Source organism: Capricornis sumatraensis, chromosome 14 (genome assembly GCF_032405125.1).
Source record: "Capricornis sumatraensis isolate serow.1 chromosome 14, serow.2, whole genome shotgun sequence".
Taxonomy (NCBI): domain Eukaryota; kingdom Metazoa; phylum Chordata; class Mammalia; order Artiodactyla; family Bovidae; genus Capricornis; species Capricornis sumatraensis.
Window position 1 is genome coordinate 61,366,910 of NC_091082.1, and position 20,881 is coordinate 61,387,790.

The following is a 20,881-nucleotide window of genomic DNA, read 5'->3' on the forward strand; positions in this document are numbered from 1 at the left end:
GGAGTCATAACCGCTGGGTCACCTGGAAAGTTCCCTTCAGTATGTGTTTGTTGAATGAATGAATGGCTCACTGATGGGTGCTAACACCAGGCAAAGGGGAGAAGAGCAGAGAGGAGGCAGTCTCTAGGATCACCCTCTTATTTACATGAACTAGTTTGGTAAACTGATTCTCATCAACATATTAGTGATTTGTGAGTTAACCAGGAATAAACACAGTAAAGGCAGAAGGAAGGGACCTCTGCTTATCATGGAGGCATAGTCTGCATAGAATTCCAGACACAGGGATGCTCAGGTGGAGGAGGCCTGGTGGGAAGGTCAGAGCCCCAGGCCTCATCAAATTGCAGCTTCTGAGCAGTTACCTGGGCTTCCTGTCTCTTACAAGATGCCAGATATTCTTTGTATTTGGACAACAAGACCATGTTGACATAGGAAAATGGATATTTAACTAAGGAGAGATGTGGAAGGACATAATCCCTGTTGTCAGATGTTTGAGGAGCTGTCATGCAATGTAGGAGACTTGTTTTGGCCTCAGAAGATGGACCTGTGGCTTCAAACTACAAGGAGACTGATTTTGATGCACTGTAAGGAGGAAGAGCTAGCTGTTAGGGCTCTGCAAATGGGCTGCCTGGGTAGAGAGTGAAGTTGCCATCCTTAGAGGCATTCAAGCAGAGACCAAATGACCGCTTGTCGGTGGTGCTAAAGGGAGCATTAAGGAATGGGTGAGATTTCTGCCCACGGTGCTTCAGTCCTCTGAATCTGGCTTTCCGAGGTTGTTTTCATTTTCTCCTGGTTCCCTGGCTAGAGAAGCATGTCCTGAAGGAAGCTCCAGCATGCTGGAAGTCCAGTGACTGTGTCTGTCTTGATGCCTGGACCAATTGCTCCACCTTTCTTTTTTTCCCTTCCTCGCCCATGCTTCTTTCTGAACCTAAATAGACAAAGTTTTTAAGTCGTGCAGCTGGAGAGAAATTCAGAGCCCCTAGCCCCTTGCTTATTGCAGGTCTGGCTCTGCTCATGCCAGTCACTGTAGGAAACCAGATCACTTGCCAACTATCAGAACTGGTTTCTAAAATGTATCATGTATGTCCAGTTCAGGTGGCTTAGTGGTAAAGAATCCACCTGCCAATGCAGGAAACATGAGTTCAATCCATGGGTCAGGAAGATCTCCTGGAGAAGGAAATGGCAACCCACTGCAATATTCTTCCCTGGAAAATGCCATGGACAGAGGAGCCTGGCAGGGCTACAGTCCATGGGGTCACAAAGAACTGGACATGAATTAGTGACTAAGCAGCAGCAACAACAACAACGCCATGTCAATTCATGTTCAGCTCCCTTTGAACCAGGATACTGGTCTTTTGGGGCTCTCCCCCAAGCCCACATAATCCGAGCTTCCAGACACAGCAGGAATGCCCCCTGTATATGCCACCAGCTTCTTCCCTTCACTCACCTGTGAATATTTGTCATCATTCTGTTCTATGCTCCAGAGAGCCTGGCTCCAGGGGCTCTGTCACTAACCATCACGTGGCTTCCCAAATCTCATATCAGAAGCCAAGGGCTCTTAGTTACAAGCCTATCCTCTTGGGTCCAGAGCCTCTAAATTAGTCAGTGAGCTTCCCTGATCCAGAACCTGGTCTTCAAGGGTGTAAACCAATGATGACTTGAACAGCTTAGTGGAAACCAAAGCAAGCTAGACACCTGTGAGGACAAATTCAGCTCCCAGTCTCGAGGACATAATAGTGCACCTGACAAGGGCTCGGACCTCGTGGAGGGAACATTCCAGAAGACTCAGAAAAGCTTAGATAATGGGGTTATCTTGTCTGCTTTTCTTTCAGATAGGAAACTGTGGCTCAGCGACACTGAGTGACTTGCCCAAAGTCACACAGCAAACTAGTGAAAATCCAAGACAAGTGCCAAAGCCCCTGTTTCCTGGGCTGGGTGATTCCCTCACCTTGTAGGGCAGGCACTAGAGGGGGTTTTGGATTTAGATCCGCTGTGATTGGAACCCTGAGCCTTTATTTACTAGCTGTGTGAGCCTGGGCAGGTTGCTTAACCTTTCTGTGCTTCAGCTTTCTCATGTGTAAAATATGTGCTTAGTCACTCAGTCGTGTCCAACTCTTTGTGACCCCAAGGACTGTAGTCCACCAGGCTCCACTGTCCATGGGGATTCTCCAGGCAAGAATACTGGAGTGGGTTGCCATGCCCTCTTCCAGGGGACCTTCACAACCCAGGGATCGAACCCAGAGTCATGCATTGCAGGCGGATTCGTTACTGTCTGAGTCACCAGGGAAGCTCAAGAACTCTGAAGTGGGTAGCCTATCCCTTTTCCAGGGGATCTTCCCGACCCAGGAATCGAACCGGAGTCTTCTGCATTGCAGGTGGTTTCTTTACCAGCTGAGCTAGTATTCACAAGTCTGTCATATGGGTCAAAGCATATGGGTCAAGTAACCCCTGTGACAAGCTTAGCACAGTGCCTGGCAAATAGAACGCTGTTCATAAATGCCGGCTATTACTATTATCAGCTATAGATGAAGGCCTGTGTTACCTCCATAAGAACAAGCAGTTCCAGAGGCTCACCCTGAGCCACAGACGTGGCTATCACTGCAGGTGCTGGATCCTGGGGTTCCCTGTGGCCCCTGCTGTCAGAGGAAAGTGAAAGTGAAAGCGAAGTTGCTCAGTTGTGTCCAACTCTTTGCAACCCCATGGACTGTAGCCACCAGGCTCCTCCATCCATGGAATTTTCCAAGCAAGAGTAATGGAGTGGGTTGCCATTTCCTTCTCCAGGGGATCTTCCTGACACAGGGATCGAACCCGGGTCTCCCACATTGCAGGCAGATGCTTTACCATCTGAGCCACCTGGAAAGCCTTCCTCTGCTGTCAGAGGAAACATAAATCTAACAACAACAACAAAAACAGTCTGGTTCACGACTTCCTAGAAAAATCAGAGCTCCTGTGTTGGTAAATTGTTTCAGAGCGGTTTGGGCATAGAAAGAATGTTCCCTGAAAGGGAAGTGCCAGCACTCATGGGGAGATGTCCCAAGCTGCATGGATGGGGATGGCCACCATGTCACTCCAGAGAGATACAGGCAAGTGAAGTCCAACCAGTGATGCGAGCGAGGCCAGTCATGACAGTCTGCCATGGTGTCATGGAAAGAAGATGGGCTTTGGTGACGGCCAGGACTACCCTTAAGTCCAGACCCTCACAGATGAGTTGTATGACTTCAGGCAGATCATACAGCTTCTTGGAGCCCCGGTCATTGCATCTAGAACCTACCCCATATTTGTACCCATGTTCGTAGCAGCATTGTTCAAATGACTGAAGGGTGGGAGTGACACAGGTGTCCGCTGATGGAAGAATGGACAAACAGGATGTGGCCCATCCATACAATGGGCCACAAAGAGGAAATTCATGGGACTTCCCTGGTGGTCCAGTGGTTAAGACTTCACGGTCCAATGCAGGGGGTGCAGGTTCAGTCCCTGGTCAGGGAGCTAAGATCCTGCATGCCTTACTGGCCTAAAAGCCAGAACAAACACTACAGAAGCAATATTGTAACAAACTCAATGAAAAATGGTCCACATTAAAAATTAATCTTTAAAAAAGCAGAAGGAAATTTTGCCACATGCTACAACATGGATGAACCTTGAGGACATGATGCCCGTTGGAAGGGCCAGTCATAAAAGGACAAAGACTGTATCATCCACTTACTTGAGGCACCTTAGAATAGTCAATTGCATAGACACAGAATGGTGGTTGCCAAGGGCTGAGAGGAGGGAGGGGTGGAGGGCTCGTGCTTAACAGGAAGAGGGATTTAGTTTTGCAAGATGAACAGCGCTCTGGAGGTGAATGGTGGGGAGGGTTGTACACATTGTAGATGTAATTTATGCCACTGAATTGTACACTTAAACATGGTTAAGATGGTACATTTCAGATTATGTATATTTTACCGCAAAATTTAAATTAAAAAATGGGACAGGAAAAAAAAATAGCCCAAAGCAGGGCATCGGAGCCTCGATCCTGCTGGCACAGCATCCATGCGCTCAGTCGTGTCCAGCTCTTTGCGACCCTGTGGACCGTAGCCAGCCAGGCTCCTCTGTCCTTGGGATTTCCCAGGCAAAGATACTGAAGTGTGTTGCGGTTTCCTCCTCCAGGGGATCTTTCTGATCCAGGGATTGAGCCTGTGTCTTCTGTGTCTCCTGCACTGCAGGTGGATTCTTTACCATCAGGATTCTTTAGCCATCAGGAAAGCCCCTCCTGTTGACATTATGGGAAAGAACCCACCTGTCAATGCAGAAGACGAAACAGACGTGGTTCAATCCCTGGGTCCGGAAGGTCCCCTGGAGGGAGGCATGGCAACCCATTCCATTATTTTTGCCTGGAGAATCTCATGGATAGAGGAGCCTGGCCAGCTGCAGTCCTTGGGGCTGCAAAGAGTTGTACACGACTGAAGCGACTTAGCTCACATGCATGCGATGCTGGCGTTACGGAGGTCATCGTGGGCACTGAGTGTTTAGCAGCAGCCCTACCGTCTACCCACTAGTTGTCAATAGCACTGCACCCAGTTTCGAGGACCAAAAACATCTCCAGCTGTTGTCAGATGCCTGCTGAGGGGCAAAATCACCCCCAGATGAGAACCACTTTTCTAAAGGGCTGTTGAGGAGAGGATTAAAGGACATGGTGGTGCAGTACTTATCATGATTCCTGGTAAATGGTAAGAATTTCAATAAATATTACTTCCCCACAGAAATAATCTGAAGTACCCACTTAATGCACACGCTTCTCATCACCCTCAGAACACTCAACGCATCACTTCTTCCAACTGGCCAGGGAGCCCAACAGCAGATATTAACTGGGGACACTGGGTGCTCATAGGGGTGGGTCCAGGAAGGGAGCTGCAGCTGGTGTCCCTGAGGAGCATGGAGCATTGTCACCATGGGTGGTGGGAGGTACCAGCCTCTTGGGGGCAGTCTTAGTTTTCCTCATGCTGGTCTTGCCAGAAAGATCTAACTAGTTCATCAGTTATCATAAGTAGACACAGGTTGGTGACCTCAGAATTCAGCCCAAGGTCCAACTTGTAGCAAATGTCTGTTATAGATAGTGGAGGCGGCAGCAGCAGTGGTGGTGGGCATCAGGGTGGAGATGGTAGTCACAGGGGGGGTGGACATGGGAGAGGTGGATATGAGGGTGAGATGGTGAACATGGGCGAGATGGCCGTCAGGGTGGAGATGGTGGGTATAGCCATGATGGTGATGGGTCAAGATGACAGCAGTGGTGAGGTGGTAGCAGAAATGCTTGCATGCTTCCCAGAGGATAAAACTGCAAGCCATCTCTGCATGAAATGACCATCTCTGTCATTTCTTACCAGGGGGAAGACAGGCCAGGAAAACTGCATTGGGAGGCAGTCAGTTTTCCATGCTTATGTGTGTGACTGAGGTTGGTGTCTGGAGGTTTGGGGTGGGATTCAGGCTGGAGTGGAGGGCAGCAGACACAAGTCACAGCCCTGGTGCAGGATCCACCCTTTCTATAGGACGTGCTCTGCGGAGCCAGGACCAAGCAGGAGCCCTTGACCTGCTGCTGCCGATGCATCTTCCTAGGGAGAAATCAGCCGATTACTTAATCAGATGGAGTGTCTCCTGGCTGAGATGGTGAAGACAACTGGGAACTTCCCCCATGTGGTGATATTTAATGAAAGTGGTGATGGGGAGCAAAGTCAGCACTATAAAACATGAGAGCTGGTGTTCCCCAGTGCCCACTCCCCAGAAGAAGGAGTAGACCTTGCCTGCCATCTGCGATGCCCTCTCCTGTAGTCTTCCTTTGTAGCACAAAGTAGCTGCAGCAGGGGCCACGTACATGCAACTCCAGGTGCTTGTAGTGAACTAAGAACCTGATGTCCCAGAAGAGCACTAAATGAGGGGTCAGAAGACCTGGGTTCCATCCAGACTGTGTGACCTCAGGCAAGTTGCCTAACTTCTCTGGGTCTCTCAGCTGTAAAATAAAGGGGAGAGGTTGGGGAGGGATACTAGATGTCAAAGGTGCCTTTGGGTTTCACCTTCTACGATGCTGTGAAATCAGGAGGCCAAAAGTCTGGCCATACGTGTGAAAGAACCACAGCTGCTTCTGCTTCCTGACCTTTTCAGTTGGGGTGCCAGGAGGCTGGTAGGGAGGGTGTTTGACTGGCCCAGGCCCTCTTACTTCAATGAGCAGGAGAGAAGAGTGACAGCAGTGATGACCGCTGGCCAAGAGCAGTGGGACCAACACCCGGTGGTCCTGGAGAATGCCCTTCCTCCTGGGTATGGGACAGGGGACTTCCTTTCTTGGGAGTTGTTGCTCCAGAATGGGTTGGGTTGAGGAGTTCAGCCTGACTCTTTCCCCACTGCTCCTTGTCACAGGTCCTTCTCATCCTGGGTAGGACCTATGAATGTCTTAGCATATAGGTCTTGGACAGGCGCTTTACAGAAAAAAAAACCCCAGTGGCCAGTGAGCACACCACACTTATTTAGCTCTATTGGTCATCAGAGAAATGCAAATTCAATTACCAGTGTGCCCTTTTATGGCCTGTCAGGTTGGCAAAGATGAAAAGGTGACAGAATCCATTGTTGGCATTAATTCAGGGACTCTCACACAATCTGCAATTTGGGGGCGATGTGTCTTGTGGAAATAATTAAGGATGTATATACATGGTGCTGGGAAAGATTGAAGGTGGGAGGAGAAGGGGACGACAGAGGATGAGATGGCTGGATGGCATCACCGACTCGATGGACATGAGTTTGAGTAAGCTCCGAGAGTTGGTGATGGACAGGGAGGCCTGGTGTGCTGCAGTCCATGGAGTCGCAAAGAATCGGACACGATTGAGCGACTAAGCAACAGCAACAACATGGTGCTCATAGCAGCTTTGCTTCAGGAAGGAAAAAAACTGGAAGCTTCCTGGGATTGGGCAGATAAGTCAAGTCGTTCAGTTGCTAAATTGCATCTGCCTCTTTGTGACCCTATGGACTGCAGCATGGCAGGCTTCCCTGTCCTGCACTATCTCCCAGAGTTTGCTCAGTACCTTGAATCAGTGGTGCAATCTAACCATCTCATCCTCTGTTCTCGCCTTCTCCTCCTGCCTTCAATCTTTCCCAACATCAGGGTCTTTTCCAATCAGTTGATTCTTCACGTCAGGTGGCCAAAGTATTGAAGCTTCAGATTCAGCATCAGTCCTTCCAGTGAATATTCAGGATGGATTTCCTTTAGGATTTATTGGCTTGATCTCCTTGCTGTCCAAGGGACTCTCAGGAGTCTTCTCCAGCACCACAGTTCAAAAGGATCAGATTTTTAGCATTCAGCCCTCTTTCTGGTCCAACTCTCACATCCATATTTGACTACTGAAAAAGCCATAGCTTTGACTGTATTTACCTTTGTCTGCAAGGTGATGTCTCTGCTTTATAATATGCTCTCTAGGTTGGTCATAGCTTTTATTCCAAGGATGTAACCATTTCAAGTGATGTTTGATGATTATGTTGGTGGAGTGAAGGATGTCCCCAGAATGTTTATCTACCAGAGTGGTGGAACGTGGATCTGCTCTGGGGCTTTATGTGTATGCACACAGAGAGGAATGTGAGCTCATCTTCTTTTGCGAGGACTCCAAAATTACAACTTGCTGCTGAACAACCATTGACAGGAGAATGCTGGATCCCACCAAAAAAAGTGTCCAAGCACAAAGGAGAGTACATCATGTGAAATGCTGGGCTGGATGAAGCACAGGTTTGAACAAGATTGCCAGGAGAAATATCAATAACCTCAGATATGCAGATGACACCACCCTTATTGCAGAAAGCAAAGAGGAACTAAAGAGCTTCTTGATAAAAATGAAAGAGGAGAGTGAAAAAGCTGGCTTAAAACTCAATATTCAAAAAATGAAGATCATGGCATCTGGTCCCATTACTTCATGGCAAATAGATGGGGAAACAATTGAAACAGTGACAGATTTTATTTTCTTGGGCTGTAAAATCACTGCTTATGGTGACTGCAACCATGGAATTAAAAGATGCTTGCTCCATGGAAGAAAAGCTGTGACAAACCTAGACAGCATATTAAAAAGCAGAGACATTACTTTGTCAACAAATGTCTGTCTAGCTAAAGCTATGGTTTTTTTGGTAATCATGTATGGATGTGAGAATTGGACCATAAAGAAAACTGAGTGCTGAAGAACTGATGCTTTTGAACTGTGGTGTTGGAGAAGACTCTTGAGAGTCCCTTGGACTGCAAGGAGATTCAGCCAGTCCATCCTAAAGGAAATCAGTCCTGAATATTCATTGGAGGGAGTGACGCTGAAGCTGAAGCTCCAATACTTTGGGTACCTAATGCAAAGAGCCAACTAATTGGAAAAGACCCTGATTCTGGGAAAGATTGAAGGCAGGAGGAGAAGGGGATGACAGAGGATGAGATGGTTGGATGGCATCACCAACTGGATGAACATGAATTTGAGCAAGCTCCGGGAGTTGGTGATGGACAGGGAAGCCTGGTGTGCTGCATTCCATGGGGTTGCAAAGAGTCAGACATGACTGAATGATTGAACTGAACTGAACACAGAGAAGAAAAAATTCTAGACAGGTGTGAGCCAATGTATTAAACATGTATTTAGTTCCTTCTTTTTAGTTCTGTTGTTTCGGTGGATACACAGGCTTTGCATAATAAGTGGAATTAGGAAGACAAAAATATATTTTTAATGACAAAAAGCACGTAGAGGAGCCTGGCATTAGCCAGGTCCCAAGAGAGGCCAAATCAGGGGAAGGGCCCCTTGCAAGCCTCTGGCTGGCTGCAGGTCTGTTTGTTGGCAAAGGGGCGAGAGATTAATCTCAATCTGCCTTCCGCTGTGTCACCATCTATTTCAGGAGTGTGGCAGTTCTTCACCCTCTCCAGCTCAGGTGTCAGTTGCTGGGGAGAAGTCATCAGTCAGAGGAGAGGGCCTGGAGGGGTGGCAGCAGGCAGGGAGCCAAACCGCCCTGCATGAGGACTGGCCCATCTCTTTGGAGCGGGCCTGGCAGAGCAGGAGGAGGTGGTTCTGAAGTGAAGGAGCAGTGGGCTGCATTCTGCCTGGGCCTGGATGAGCTGGCGCCCACCTTGTTTCAGTGGAAGGTGGATCTGGGTTGGAGGAAGGAGACAGAAGGTAGGAACTCAGATTTCCATCAATTGTGCCTGTTCCCCGAGTTGTCTCCCTTGGCCAGGAGATGAGCTGCACAGAGTCATCCCTGCTCCCCCGAGAGCCTGGAGCCACAGCATGTGATTTGGTGGGACAGCTGGGCAGAGTGAGATGATTTGTGACAGTGTAACAGGTGTCCGGCTCATCCTTGAACTCAGTTTTCCTATAATCTGTTGGTTAATTGGGCCTCTGAAGTGTAAACAAAAAAAGCCAATCCTGGCTAATGTAAGCAAGGAAAGTGCAAGGATGTCAGGTAATTCACAGAACTGAAGAGAAGGCTTGGGAAGCAGACTCAGGAGAGAATGGGGCAGCCCTGGGGGTCTGGAAAGCAGAGACCAGTTGATAAGTTCTGCAGGGCAGGGCTGCTGGATTGAGTGGGCTCCGGCCATGCTTTTGGTCAGTCCACACAAGATCAGTGTGCTGGGGCAGAGAGACTTGGGCAAGGGGTCATGCATTTTAAGAAGGTCGCATCAAGGGACTGTCCTGGTAATCTGGTTGATAAGACTCCACACTACCACTGCATGGTGGTATTGCATGTTCAATCCCCGTCCAGGGTATTAAGATCCTACATGCTGTGCAGTATGGCCAAAAAATAAATGAAGAAAGACAGTTGGGCAAGACATACCCAGGGGGTAAGAGGTGATTGCCCAAAATGAAATCTGAAAGCAGACTCCATATGAGTAGAGATGGAGTGTAAAAAGCTGAAGGATGACTGTTACATGCTAGACATCTCGATTGGGTGAATTGCATCCCCTAGAGGGATATGGACAGGGAGGCCTGGCGTGCTGCGATTCATGGGGTCGCAAAGAGTCGGATACGACTGAGCGACTGAACTGAACTGAACTGAGAGGGATATGTTTAAGCCCTAATACCCAGAGCCTGTGAAGGTGACCGTATTTGGAAAAAATCTTTGCAGATATAGTTGAGTTAAGGATCTTGAGATGAGATCATCCTGGATTTAGGATGGGCCCTAAATCCAATGACAAGCATCCTTGTAAGAGAAAGAGAGATGTGAAAGAGACTGTTGTTATTCAGTCCCTAAGTCGTGTCCGACTCTTTGCAACCCTGTGGACTGCAGCAAGCCAGGCTTCTCTGTCCTTCATAAATTATGTGCACACTCATGTCCATTGAGTCAGTGATGCCATCCCAACCATCATATCCTCTGTTGCCCACTTCTCCTGCCCTCAATCTTTCCCAGCATCAGCGTCTTATCCAATAAGTCAGTTCTTTGAATCAGGTGGCCAAAGTATTGAAGCTTCAGATTCAGCATCAGTTCTTCCCATGAATATTCAGGGTTAATTTCTTTTGGGATTGACTGGTTTGGTCCGTCAAATACAGAGCATAAACGCAGAAAGAGATACAGAGCAGAAAGTCTTGTGAAGACAGCTGTGGAGACTGGAGTGATGCTGCCACAAGCCACGGAATGCCACGAGTCACCAGAAGCTGGAAAAGGCCAGAAAGAATTTTCCCCTAGAACCCTCAGTGGGAGCCTGGCCCTACTGGCACTTTAATTTTGGACTTCTGGCCTCAACTATGAGAGGATGAATTTGTTTTAAGCCACCCAGTTTGTGATAATTTTTATGGAAGCCCTAGGATGTTAGGACAACACCCAAACTCTTCAGAAATGACCTCTCCCCACTGAGGACTCTGGGCTTGGGCCTCCACTGGAGGTAGTGAGGATTCTAGATTGAGTTTATAAGTTTCCTGTGCAGCTTTGGCTAAAGTCTGTGACCTACTGGGTCTCAGTATCCCCACAGAAACTTGTTCAAGCATTTGTAAGGCAATAGGGGAGGGTAATGACTCCAAATCCAGGCTCCATCACTTCTCCTTTGGGGAATCGGAAGCAGGTAACATAAATAGTATTCTGTTTATTTGTCTGCAAACTGGAGTTACTACAGTACCATCCATGGAGCTTGTTTTATAGATTATAGGAGCATAGACAATGCAACAGGGGCTTCCCAGGTGGCTCAGTGGTAAAGAATCTGCCTGCCAGTGCAGGAGAGGAAGGAGACACAGGTTCGATCCTTGGGTTGGGAAGGTCCCCTGGAGAAGGAAGTGACAACCTGCTCCAGTATTCTTGCCTAGAGAATCCCATGGACAGAGGAGCCTGGAGGTTTGCAGTCCATGGAGCCACAGATAGTTGAACATGACTGAGTGACTGAGCACACACACATACCCCCACAGACAATGCAGTGCTTGGCAGACTATCCTGTAAGGCTGCGGGGTGAACTGATGGGCCCTCAATCTCTGTGGGTGCTCTGTTCTGTTCCACCTGTTTCCAAAGAGCAGTGAATGTTTCCACCTCCCAAGAGGGAAAAGCATGGGAGAAACGTCTTCTTCTTTTCAGGCAGCTGTGAAGTATCTGACGATGAATTTAGGGAAGAGGACTTTTGTCCTGCAAAGGAGGTGCCTGTGCTTGTCCAGCACCATTGGCCATTAGGTGGGATAGTTGGTCCCTTTGGGGAGATTGTTTAGGACTCCTATGGCCACACAGGTAAGCCATGCTCTCCAATCCTGTCTTTATTCATGTTGTTGTTTTTCAGTTGCTAAGTCATGCTCCATTCTTGGCAACCCCATGGATTGCAGCACACCAGACTTCCCTGTCCTTCCCTGTCTCCCAGAGTTTGCTCAAACTCACGTCCATCGAGTTGGTGATGGACCATCCATCACCATCATCCAACCATATCAACCTGTCACCCCCTTCTCCTCCTGCCTTCAATCTTTCCCAGCATCAGGGTCTTTTCCAGTGAGTTGGTTCTCTGCATCACGTGACCAAAGTATTGGAACTTCAGCATTAGAATCAGTCTTTCTGATGAATATTCAGGGTTGATTTCCTTTACGATTGACTGGTTTGATCTCCTTGCAGTCCAAGGGACCCTCAAGAGTCTTCTCTCCAGCACTGCAATTCAAAAGCATCAATTCTTCAGTGCTGGGTCCAGCTCTCACATCCATACCTGACTACTGGAAAAACTATAGCTTTGACTATACGGACCTTTGTCAGCAAAATGATGTCTCTACTTTAATGGTGTACAGATGTACAAATTTTATCTTTTATAAAATGATGATAGTGTGCATGTGTGTGTGTATGTGTGTGCTTGGTGTCCTAACTGAACAGAATTATCAGCTGCAGTCTTCTGTCAATCTCATCTATTTCTTACTTTAAAGTTTTTTTCTACTATGTAAAATTCAAAAGCCTGAGGACCATAGCTCTAGACTCTAGGCTTCCAAGCAATCTTAGTCATGGGCTGGTGGTTTTACCCTCAACTTCTGCCCATGCCTTGCACTTCCTGGCTGCCTCTGGGATGCAGGACATGTAGAAACCACTGCCCAGGGGGTTACAAGCTCACATGCCTGCACAGGGGCCATCAGGTGACATGAATGAGTGAGCAGGCTCACGCCATGTGTCCTGTCTCATTAGGGCAGCCTGACAATTGTCTCTGTGTGACAGCATTGCCCTATCTCCTGATTTGAATGTTTTCTTAAGATGCTTAAAATAAAAAATGACTGTTGTTGAGTTGGAGTTTCCCACATGGCTCAGTGGTAAAGGATCTACCTGCCAATGCAGGAGACACAGGTTTGATCCCTGGGTTGAAAAGATCACCTGGAGAAGAGAATGGCAACCCATCCCAATACACTTGCCTGGGAAATCCCACAGACAGAGGAACCTGGAGGGCTACAGTCCATGGGGTTGTAAAAGAGTCCAACATGATTTTGCGACTAAACAACAATTGTTGAGTTGATTAAAAGAAAAAAAAGCTTAAAAAGCTATTGCAGCCTGATCCTGGCTCAGGGCTGCCTTCCTTTAATCCCTTAATCCAGATTCTCAATTCCTTGCAGTGATGCTCCAGTGACTCCACACGCAGCCACTTACATCAACCAGTAACAGTCACTTGGGAAGATGTTGTATTAAGGGGGTGCTGTTCTAGCCCAGATGTCCCAGGTGGTGCTAGTGGTAAAGAATCTGCCTGCCAACACAGGAAACCTAAGAGACACAGGTTTGATCCTCCAGTACTGGGCTTCCTTGTGGCTCAGATGGTAAAGAATCTGCCTGCAATGTGAGAGACCTGGGTTCCAGCCCTGGGTTGGGAAGATCTCCTGGAGGAGGGCATGGCAACCCACTTTAGTATTCTTGCCTGGAGAATCGCCATGGACAGAGGAGCCTGGAGGGCTACAGTCCATGGGGTTGCAAAGAGCTGGACACGACTGAGTGACTAAGCACACACATAGTAGCCCAGGAGGACATATCTCATGTTGCTTCTCACCAGATTCTACTCAGGCCTCTTCCTGCAGTACATTTCTCATTCCTCTCCAGTGATCCCCCAACTCAAAGATAACTCGTTCATTCCATGAATATGGATGAATACTTATCGTATCTTCCAGACATTCAGCTCTTTATTTTCTGAATTTGTAAAGCCCATACTCAGTTCTCAATCATGCATCATCTTCTCCACTGCTTGCTGTTTTTAAGTTTAGGCTCCTCTGTCAGACTATAGCTTCCCAGGTGGCCTAGTGGTAAAGAATCCACCTGTCAATGCAGGAGACAAAGGAGGCATGGGTTTGATTCCTGGGTTGGGAAGATCCCCTGGAGGAGGAAATGGCAACCTACTCCAGTATTCTTGCCTCGGGAATCCCATGGACAGAGGAGCCTGGCAGGCTACAGTCCACAGGATCGCAAAGAGTAGGACACAACTGAATGACTGAACACACAGGCATGCCAGATTATAAGCTTCTTGAGGCTGAATGTGTCCCTTTCTTCAGCATTACAGGCAACATAAGGTGACAGGAAAAACACAGGCTTTGGAGTAAAACAGAGCTGAGAGGGTAAGTTGAATTCGGGCTTTCCTTATTTAATAGTACGTGAATTGCCAGGATTTCTGAGGCCTGCTTCCTCGCCTATGAATTGATGGTAATGCCACTCACCTCCCCAAGGGAGGTCAGTTATAAGTGTCATGTGTTCAGGGGTGTGCACTGCATCAGAACATAGTAGGTGCTCAATAAGTGCTACCTACCCCCTGCACACACACTCTTTGCAGTCTGGGAAATGAGTGAGGGCTCACAGGATTGGGAGATGTGTATGTCTTTGTTTTCAGAAATCTACCCAGGGTGCGTCTGGGTCTCCCCTGGGCTTTCTTAATCCTGCTTTCCACCCAGTTGGTGGGCTGCCGTCTATGGGGTCGCACAGAGTCGGACATGACTGAAGCGACTTAGCAGCAGCAGCAGCAGACTCAGTTGGGACCAGCCATTTGCAATATGGCACTCCTTCCTTTTTCTTCCTTCCTGCCTTTTTCTCCTTTCTTATATTTTTTTGTATCTAGCATAAAACCTTACCAGTTTTGTTTAATGCACGAATTAAAACGCCATTTAACAACTAAATGTGTGCCTAGTAGCTAACAGTAGCCCTGCCTTAGAAAGTTATCTATTTAGCTGAGCATTTCAGCTGAAAGCAGCAGTTCTCAACCGGGAAATTCTGTTTCCTTCCCTGCCCTCCTCTTGGGGACATGTAGCACTGTCTGGAGACATTATTGATTGTCACACTGGGTAAGGATGCTGGCATCTAGTGGGCAGAGGGCAGGGGCAATGATAAACATCCTGCAGCGTGTAGGTCAGCCCCCTACACCAAAGAGTTATCTAGGCCCGAATGTCAGTAGTACCAAGGTTGAGAAACCCTGGTCGAGTAACTCCTGCTGGAGAGAAGAGGTGACCCCAGAGAAAGATGACTCCAGCTCCTGAGCTCTGCAGCCAGCCTTGAATGTGTCCTTAGATGGCCTGACAGCGGTGCCCTGCCCCCCTCCTCTGGGCCCTGCTGACTCTCATTTCTCTGCCCTTTGTGAAATACAAAAACCCATTAAGTCAGTATGTCTTATCGTGATGGCTCCATCAAGCGTGTGTCCAGAGTCTCCCACTCCTGGTGGGCTTGTGTGTGGTGTTTTTCAAGCAAGCCTGTTTTCTCTAGCCACAGAGAAATCGGAGATGACATTTTCTAAAAGTGTCTCTTTGTAAAAATGCCAAGTCTGATCTCAAGGCACAAAGAACTTAGAGAAATCAGAATCGACTTGAGGAGTTGTGATCGGCAAAGGTGGATTTAAATGGCAGGCTTTGTGGACTTGTGTTGTTTTGGGGGGTTGGTTGTTGGCCAGTTAATACAGCTCATTGAAAAAAGGACTTCTGGACCTTTTCTCTGGGTCATGATGACCTATTATGGCTTTGAAAATTGCAAATATTACCTTGGTTTTAGAAACTGCCTGGGCTTCATGCAGTCCATTGGTGTCCATCTTGTTTACTTTTGTAATATCTTTGGGGAGGGGTGGAGTGGATGCTAAGAAGAGGCAGATCAATTGATTTTCTCTATTTTCCATTGAAGAAAACAGTGTCTTGCAAGGGAACCTCACTAAAACTCTCTTTTAAAGTTCTCTGGTTTTGTTTAACTACATTTAAAAGGCTTAGAGGTAAGCAAAAGCTTGGCTTAAGAAAATAAATAGGCAGAAACATTGTCAAGTGTAAATTGGAGAAACTTGCAGAGCTCTGGTCCAGGTAATTCCTTGGATATCTAAGGTAGGCACTGATTCAGGGAGAGGAGGGAACGTGAATCTGGTCGCTAGGCAATGGTTCCCATTGGAAGAACATCAGTGGGTTGGCTATAGACTGCATGAAAGGTGAGTGAGGGCAGAAGGCAGGCGACGCTCAGCCAGTCCGCCTCCATCTTCCATTTCTGAGACAGAAGGAAAGATACACAATAAAGACCAGCTAATCAGTGAGGTGTGAGGAAGTACCCCATGGAGATGGGTTGAAGGCAGCTTTCTGAAACCAGGAGGCACTGAAAAAGAGAACAATTGAAGTTTTCCTGAGAACGGAGAGGAAGTCAAAGGTAAACAGAAATTGCAGGCAGGTGAGCTTAATGTGAAAACAGTGTCTTCACATCTCTGTGAAACTGTGTTGTTGAAGGCAAGCTATATGGATTCTCTGTGCTTCATCCATAAAATGGGCGTAGTAATAATTGTTGTGAGAATTCAGAGTTAATATGCACATAGTACTTAAAATAGTGTTTCCATGTAGTAAGCGCAGTATGAATGTTAGTTACTACTAGCTTATTTTTCTCTCCTCTTCCAGATCAGAGACACAGCTGACCTTTTTATTCATTTAATATCATGCATTTTACTGTTATGCATTTCCTTATATTTGAAATTTGTGAAATTATGGCAGTAATTTGACTTTGTATTAATATATAGTTCATATTGTATATACATCAGGTTGTATAGATTATGCTTGGTAATGAACAATTTTTATTGTTTAATACTAACACAAGTCTATATCTTTTATTTGTGTCCAGTGAGGATTGTTATTAGTCTACTAGGGTTGCCGTAACAAAATACCACAGATTGGGGGGCTTAAACAATCGAAATTTATTTTATCATAGTTCCAGAGACTAGGAGTCCAGATCAAGGTGTGGGTGGAGTTGGTTTCTGCTGAGGTCTTTCTTCCTGACTTGCAGATGGCCACCTTCTCGCTGTGTCTTCACATGGACTTTGCACATGCAGAGAGAGAGAGAGCTCTCTGCTGTCTCTTCTTCTTATAAGGGCACCCATCCTGCTGATCAGAGCGCCACCCTTATGACCCCATTTAACCGTAATTACCTTTATAAAGACCTTAAAGGACCTGGTGTCCCAATATAGTCATGTTAGGGCTTCCACACATAAATTTCGGGTGTGGGGAGGTTTAGTCCAGTCCATAACAGGATTGCTGGTGGAGGTGGGCCTCAGCTCATAGTATTTATTTGGAGACCTGGGTTCTCAGGGGCTCAGCCCATGTCCATCTCTCCTACCCCAGCTCTTGCTAAATTCCCCTTGGCTCACTCTGCAGCTCCAGGTGAACTTTTTTCCCATATCTTGAGTTCGTTACCAGCTTCCTTCTCTGTCTGGACTCTTATTCCATGGCTGGTTCCTTCTCAGCCTTTAGACCTTAACTGACCACCCCTTCTAAAGATGGTCCTTTGTCCCAGACAAGTCTCAGCTTTAGGCTCCTACAAGTAAGCGGAAGGGGTAAAATTCACCAACCTGCAGTTCTCTAGCTGCCCTCCAGCTTTGCTTGATGGCAGATAGGGTACCCCAGGAGGAACAGTTTACTGATGGGGGAGCAGTCCTCCAGAGGTATCTAAATGTCATAAACCCATTACTCTAGGAACGTGTCCCTCACCCCCAGGTGACTGACAACTTCTGTCGCCACCATTCCTCTTGGTGGCAGTCATGGGAAGGCAGCATTGGCTTCCTGTGCCCCCTGGCCCGTGTCTTCTTGTCTGTCTGTTCCAGCCCCACATCCCTTTTCTGTTCCTTTTGGAGGCACAGTGGCTATAGGCCAAGTCTACTGGAGGCAGATTATTTGAGTTAGAGTTAAAGCTAGGCCACTTACTAGCTGTGCTGCTTTGGACAAATTACTTTACCTCTCTGAAATTGCTTTCTCATCTTTAAAATGGGGATGATAGCAGGACCTGTCTCATGGAGTTGTGAGTATGAAATGATTTGTTATGTGTGAGGTGCTTAGAACAGTGCCTGGCCTATGGTAAGCTGTGTGTGTGTGTGTGTGTGTGTGTGTGTGTGTGTGTGTGTGTTAGTTGCTTAGTTATGTCTGGCTGTTTGTGTCCCCATGGACTGTAACTCACCAGGCTCCTCTGTCCATGGAATCCTCTAGGCAAGAATACTGGAATGGGTTGCCATTTCCTTCTCCAGGGGACCTTCCCAACCCAGGGATAGAACCTGGGTCTCCCGCATTGCAGGCAGATTCTCTACTGTCTAAGCCACCAGGGAAGTCAATGGTAACCTCTAGATTGCATTTATTGTCACTGCTGTGCTGTCCATCCTAAAGGAAATCAGTCCTGAATATTCATTGGAAGGACTGATGTTGAAGCTGAAACTCTAATACTTTGGCCACCTGATGTGAAGAACTGACTCATTTGAAAAGACCCTGATGCTGGGAAAGATTGAAGGTGGGAGGAGAAAGAGATGACAGAGGATGAGATGGCTGGATGGCAATACCGACTCAATGGACATGAGTTTGAGTAAACTCCAGGAGTTGGTGATGGACAGGGAGGCCTGGCATGTTGCAGTCCATGGGGTCTCAAAGAATCAGACATGACGGAGTGACTGAACTGATGAAGCACTTTCTTAGCCCATATCCAGGTGTAATATTTTGGGGGGGACTGTGGGTTTGAAACTTCTTTTTAAATTAGCAAGCAAGATTAGAACTTCTTTTTAATCTCACTTTTCAAGTGAGATCTTAAAGGGAACCCAATATATGAGACAGAGATTGCAAGGACTTCTCTGGTTGTAGTGGGGTGGGTGTCCCAGGAACTCTCTCTAAAAACCCCTCACATTCTTCCTCATCAACTAGAAGATAATGTTTCTCAAGTGTGCCTTGGGGACCAGCAGCATCAGAATCTCATTGTTATTAAAAATGCAGAGCCTAGGGTCCCACTCCAAACCTGCTGAATTGGATTCTCCAGAAGGTGGAGCCTGAAAATCTAAATTTCAGTATAGTCTTCAGGTGCTTCTGAAGCACACAGGAACTTCATGCCAGCTTCCTAACTATACACTGAAGGTCGGCTTTGGCTTATTTTCCCCACTACTCTTCTAGGGTAGTGAGTACAGTCTGTGATGCTACACTGATTTCTTTGTTCAGTTTCGCCTGGGTAGCAGTGAGAAGGAGGCTGGCATTCTCCTTGGAAAGCTACCCTACAAACTGAAGTGTGCCAGCATTGGTTGGCACTGGCCCTATACCTCCCGCTACTTCTGTCCACCTGCAGGGCCGGATGTTATCAGGTCTGAGCTTCTAAACCCTAAAAAGACGATATTCTCTTCCATCAACCACTCTTAGTGATTCAAAATCAAGAGTGCCATGCCTTAAAGCTGTGGTTCCCAACCTTTTGGCACTAGGGCCTGATTTCATGGAAGACTCATTTTCCACAGGCTGATGGCGAGGGGTGGGCAAAGGGATGGATGGATGGTTTGGGGGTGATTCAAGTGCATTATATTCACTGTGCACTTCACTTCTAATCTGATATTGCTGCTGATCTGATAGGAGGTACATGTTCGTGACCTGGATGCTGGGGAACCCCTGTCCTGAAGGGGGTCAAGAGAGACCAGCACATTCTGGATTCTGCCATGTGATTACTGCGAGGCCTCTTGAAATAGTCTAAATTGCATTCAAGTCTGCTTTGTCCCCCTTTTGTGTTTGGGTGATGCGCCTGCTTTGCACTTGGTCAGCACTCACCTTGCTGACTTTTGGGCCATCCTGAGACACAGTCTAAACCTCTCTCTCATTCTTCCTGCCTTTTTCACAGGCCTGGACGAAATCCAGTGCTCCCTGCCCATGGAGAACAGGAGGATATTCCTGCACGAGCTGTCGGAGGCCAGCTTCAGTGAGTGCAAGTTCAGCCTCTCGCTCACAGACCTGTTTGTCATCATCTTCTCTGGCGTGGCCGTGTCCATCGCTGCCATCATCTCCAGCTTCTTCCTGGCCACGGTGGTGCAGTGCTTCCAGAGGTGTGCCCCCAACAAGGACACCGAGGACGAAGATGAGGATGAGGACGACTGAGCCACCCCCAACCCTTCCTCACTCTCCTGAACCCCAGTCGGTGGCTCCCCTCCGAGAAGAGAGGGAAATGCTGAAAGGGAGGAGAACTGACCATCAGTGACCAGAGGAGCACATGCTTCGAGCCTGGCCCCTGGGTGCATCTGGTGAGACCTCTGATCTCGGAGTTTAGAATTCGTGGAGTGGAGGAGCCAAGGAAGGATTCCCAGAGAAGAGCCTGCCTCGTGGCTTGAGATGTGTGCACTGGGCGAAGGTGGCTGAGTCAGGCTTTGGAGCTGACAGCTGAGAGCAGCATAGGGGATGTGAAGACTGGAAGGCCTGACCTGCAAAGATGACTTTGTCCTATCCATTTCTCCTACTTGGACTGGGAGACCAGGCAGCCTCTCCTTCATCCCCAGAGGCAGCAGCCCAGATGGTGGGGACTGGAATTCAAGTCCTGGGAGCAGGACTTCTGTTCCTAAAATAGGCTTTGGCCACCTTGAGATGTTATGCAGAGAACAACCCATGTCTGGCTAAAGTGGCACTGAGGAAAAAGCTAAGACCTGGACAAAGGGTGTTTGTCATTCTGTTTTGGTGAGTGGGTCAGGAAAGCTTTGTCGACAGAACTCAAACCCTGATGGTTATCCTGAGATTGCTGTTGTTGTCTAGACACTTGGTCGTGTCCAACTCTTTGTGACCCTGTGGACTGTAGCCCACCAGCCTCCACTGTCTATGGGATTTCCTAGGGAAGAATACTGGAGTGGGTTGTCATATCCTCCTCTGATCCTAAAAGGTAGCAATTCATAAAGGAAGGACAGTCGATTCATACCTTTGCAATGGCCTCTGCTCAGAGTCTTCCCTCTAAAGTACAGCCAGGTAGTTTCCACTTGCCCTGACACCACCCCCAACCGTGAGTCCCACCTCCGCTGAATATCACCTGTTCATTTTGTGCTGGCACCATTCCAGACTTCTTATCTCCAGAACTTGCAATTAACTTTCCTGGAGGCCAGGATTCCAAAAAGCAGGTTACCTTGGACCAACAAAATGTTAAAAAAAAACCAAAAAAACAAACAAAAAAACAAAACCCTGGGACTTGGCTTCTGAAAAACCTACATCAGTGGCCTTAGGGTGTGTGTGACATTTCTTTG

The 20,881-nt window shown here is 47.6% G+C and overlaps 1 protein-coding gene across 1 annotated transcript in view; it reads left to right on the forward strand.

The window, feature by feature from the left end:
* Positions 1-19,757, forward strand: part of LRRC38 (leucine rich repeat containing 38) — a 33,919-nt gene extending 14,162 nt beyond the window's left edge. Inside the window, exon 2 of the mRNA XM_068986607.1 lies at positions 19,504-19,757. Coding sequence (XP_068842708.1) covers positions 19,504-19,757 — 254 coding nt within the window. The remainder of the gene's footprint in view (positions 1-19,503) is intronic.
* Positions 19,758-20,881: the final 1,124 nt, after the last annotated feature.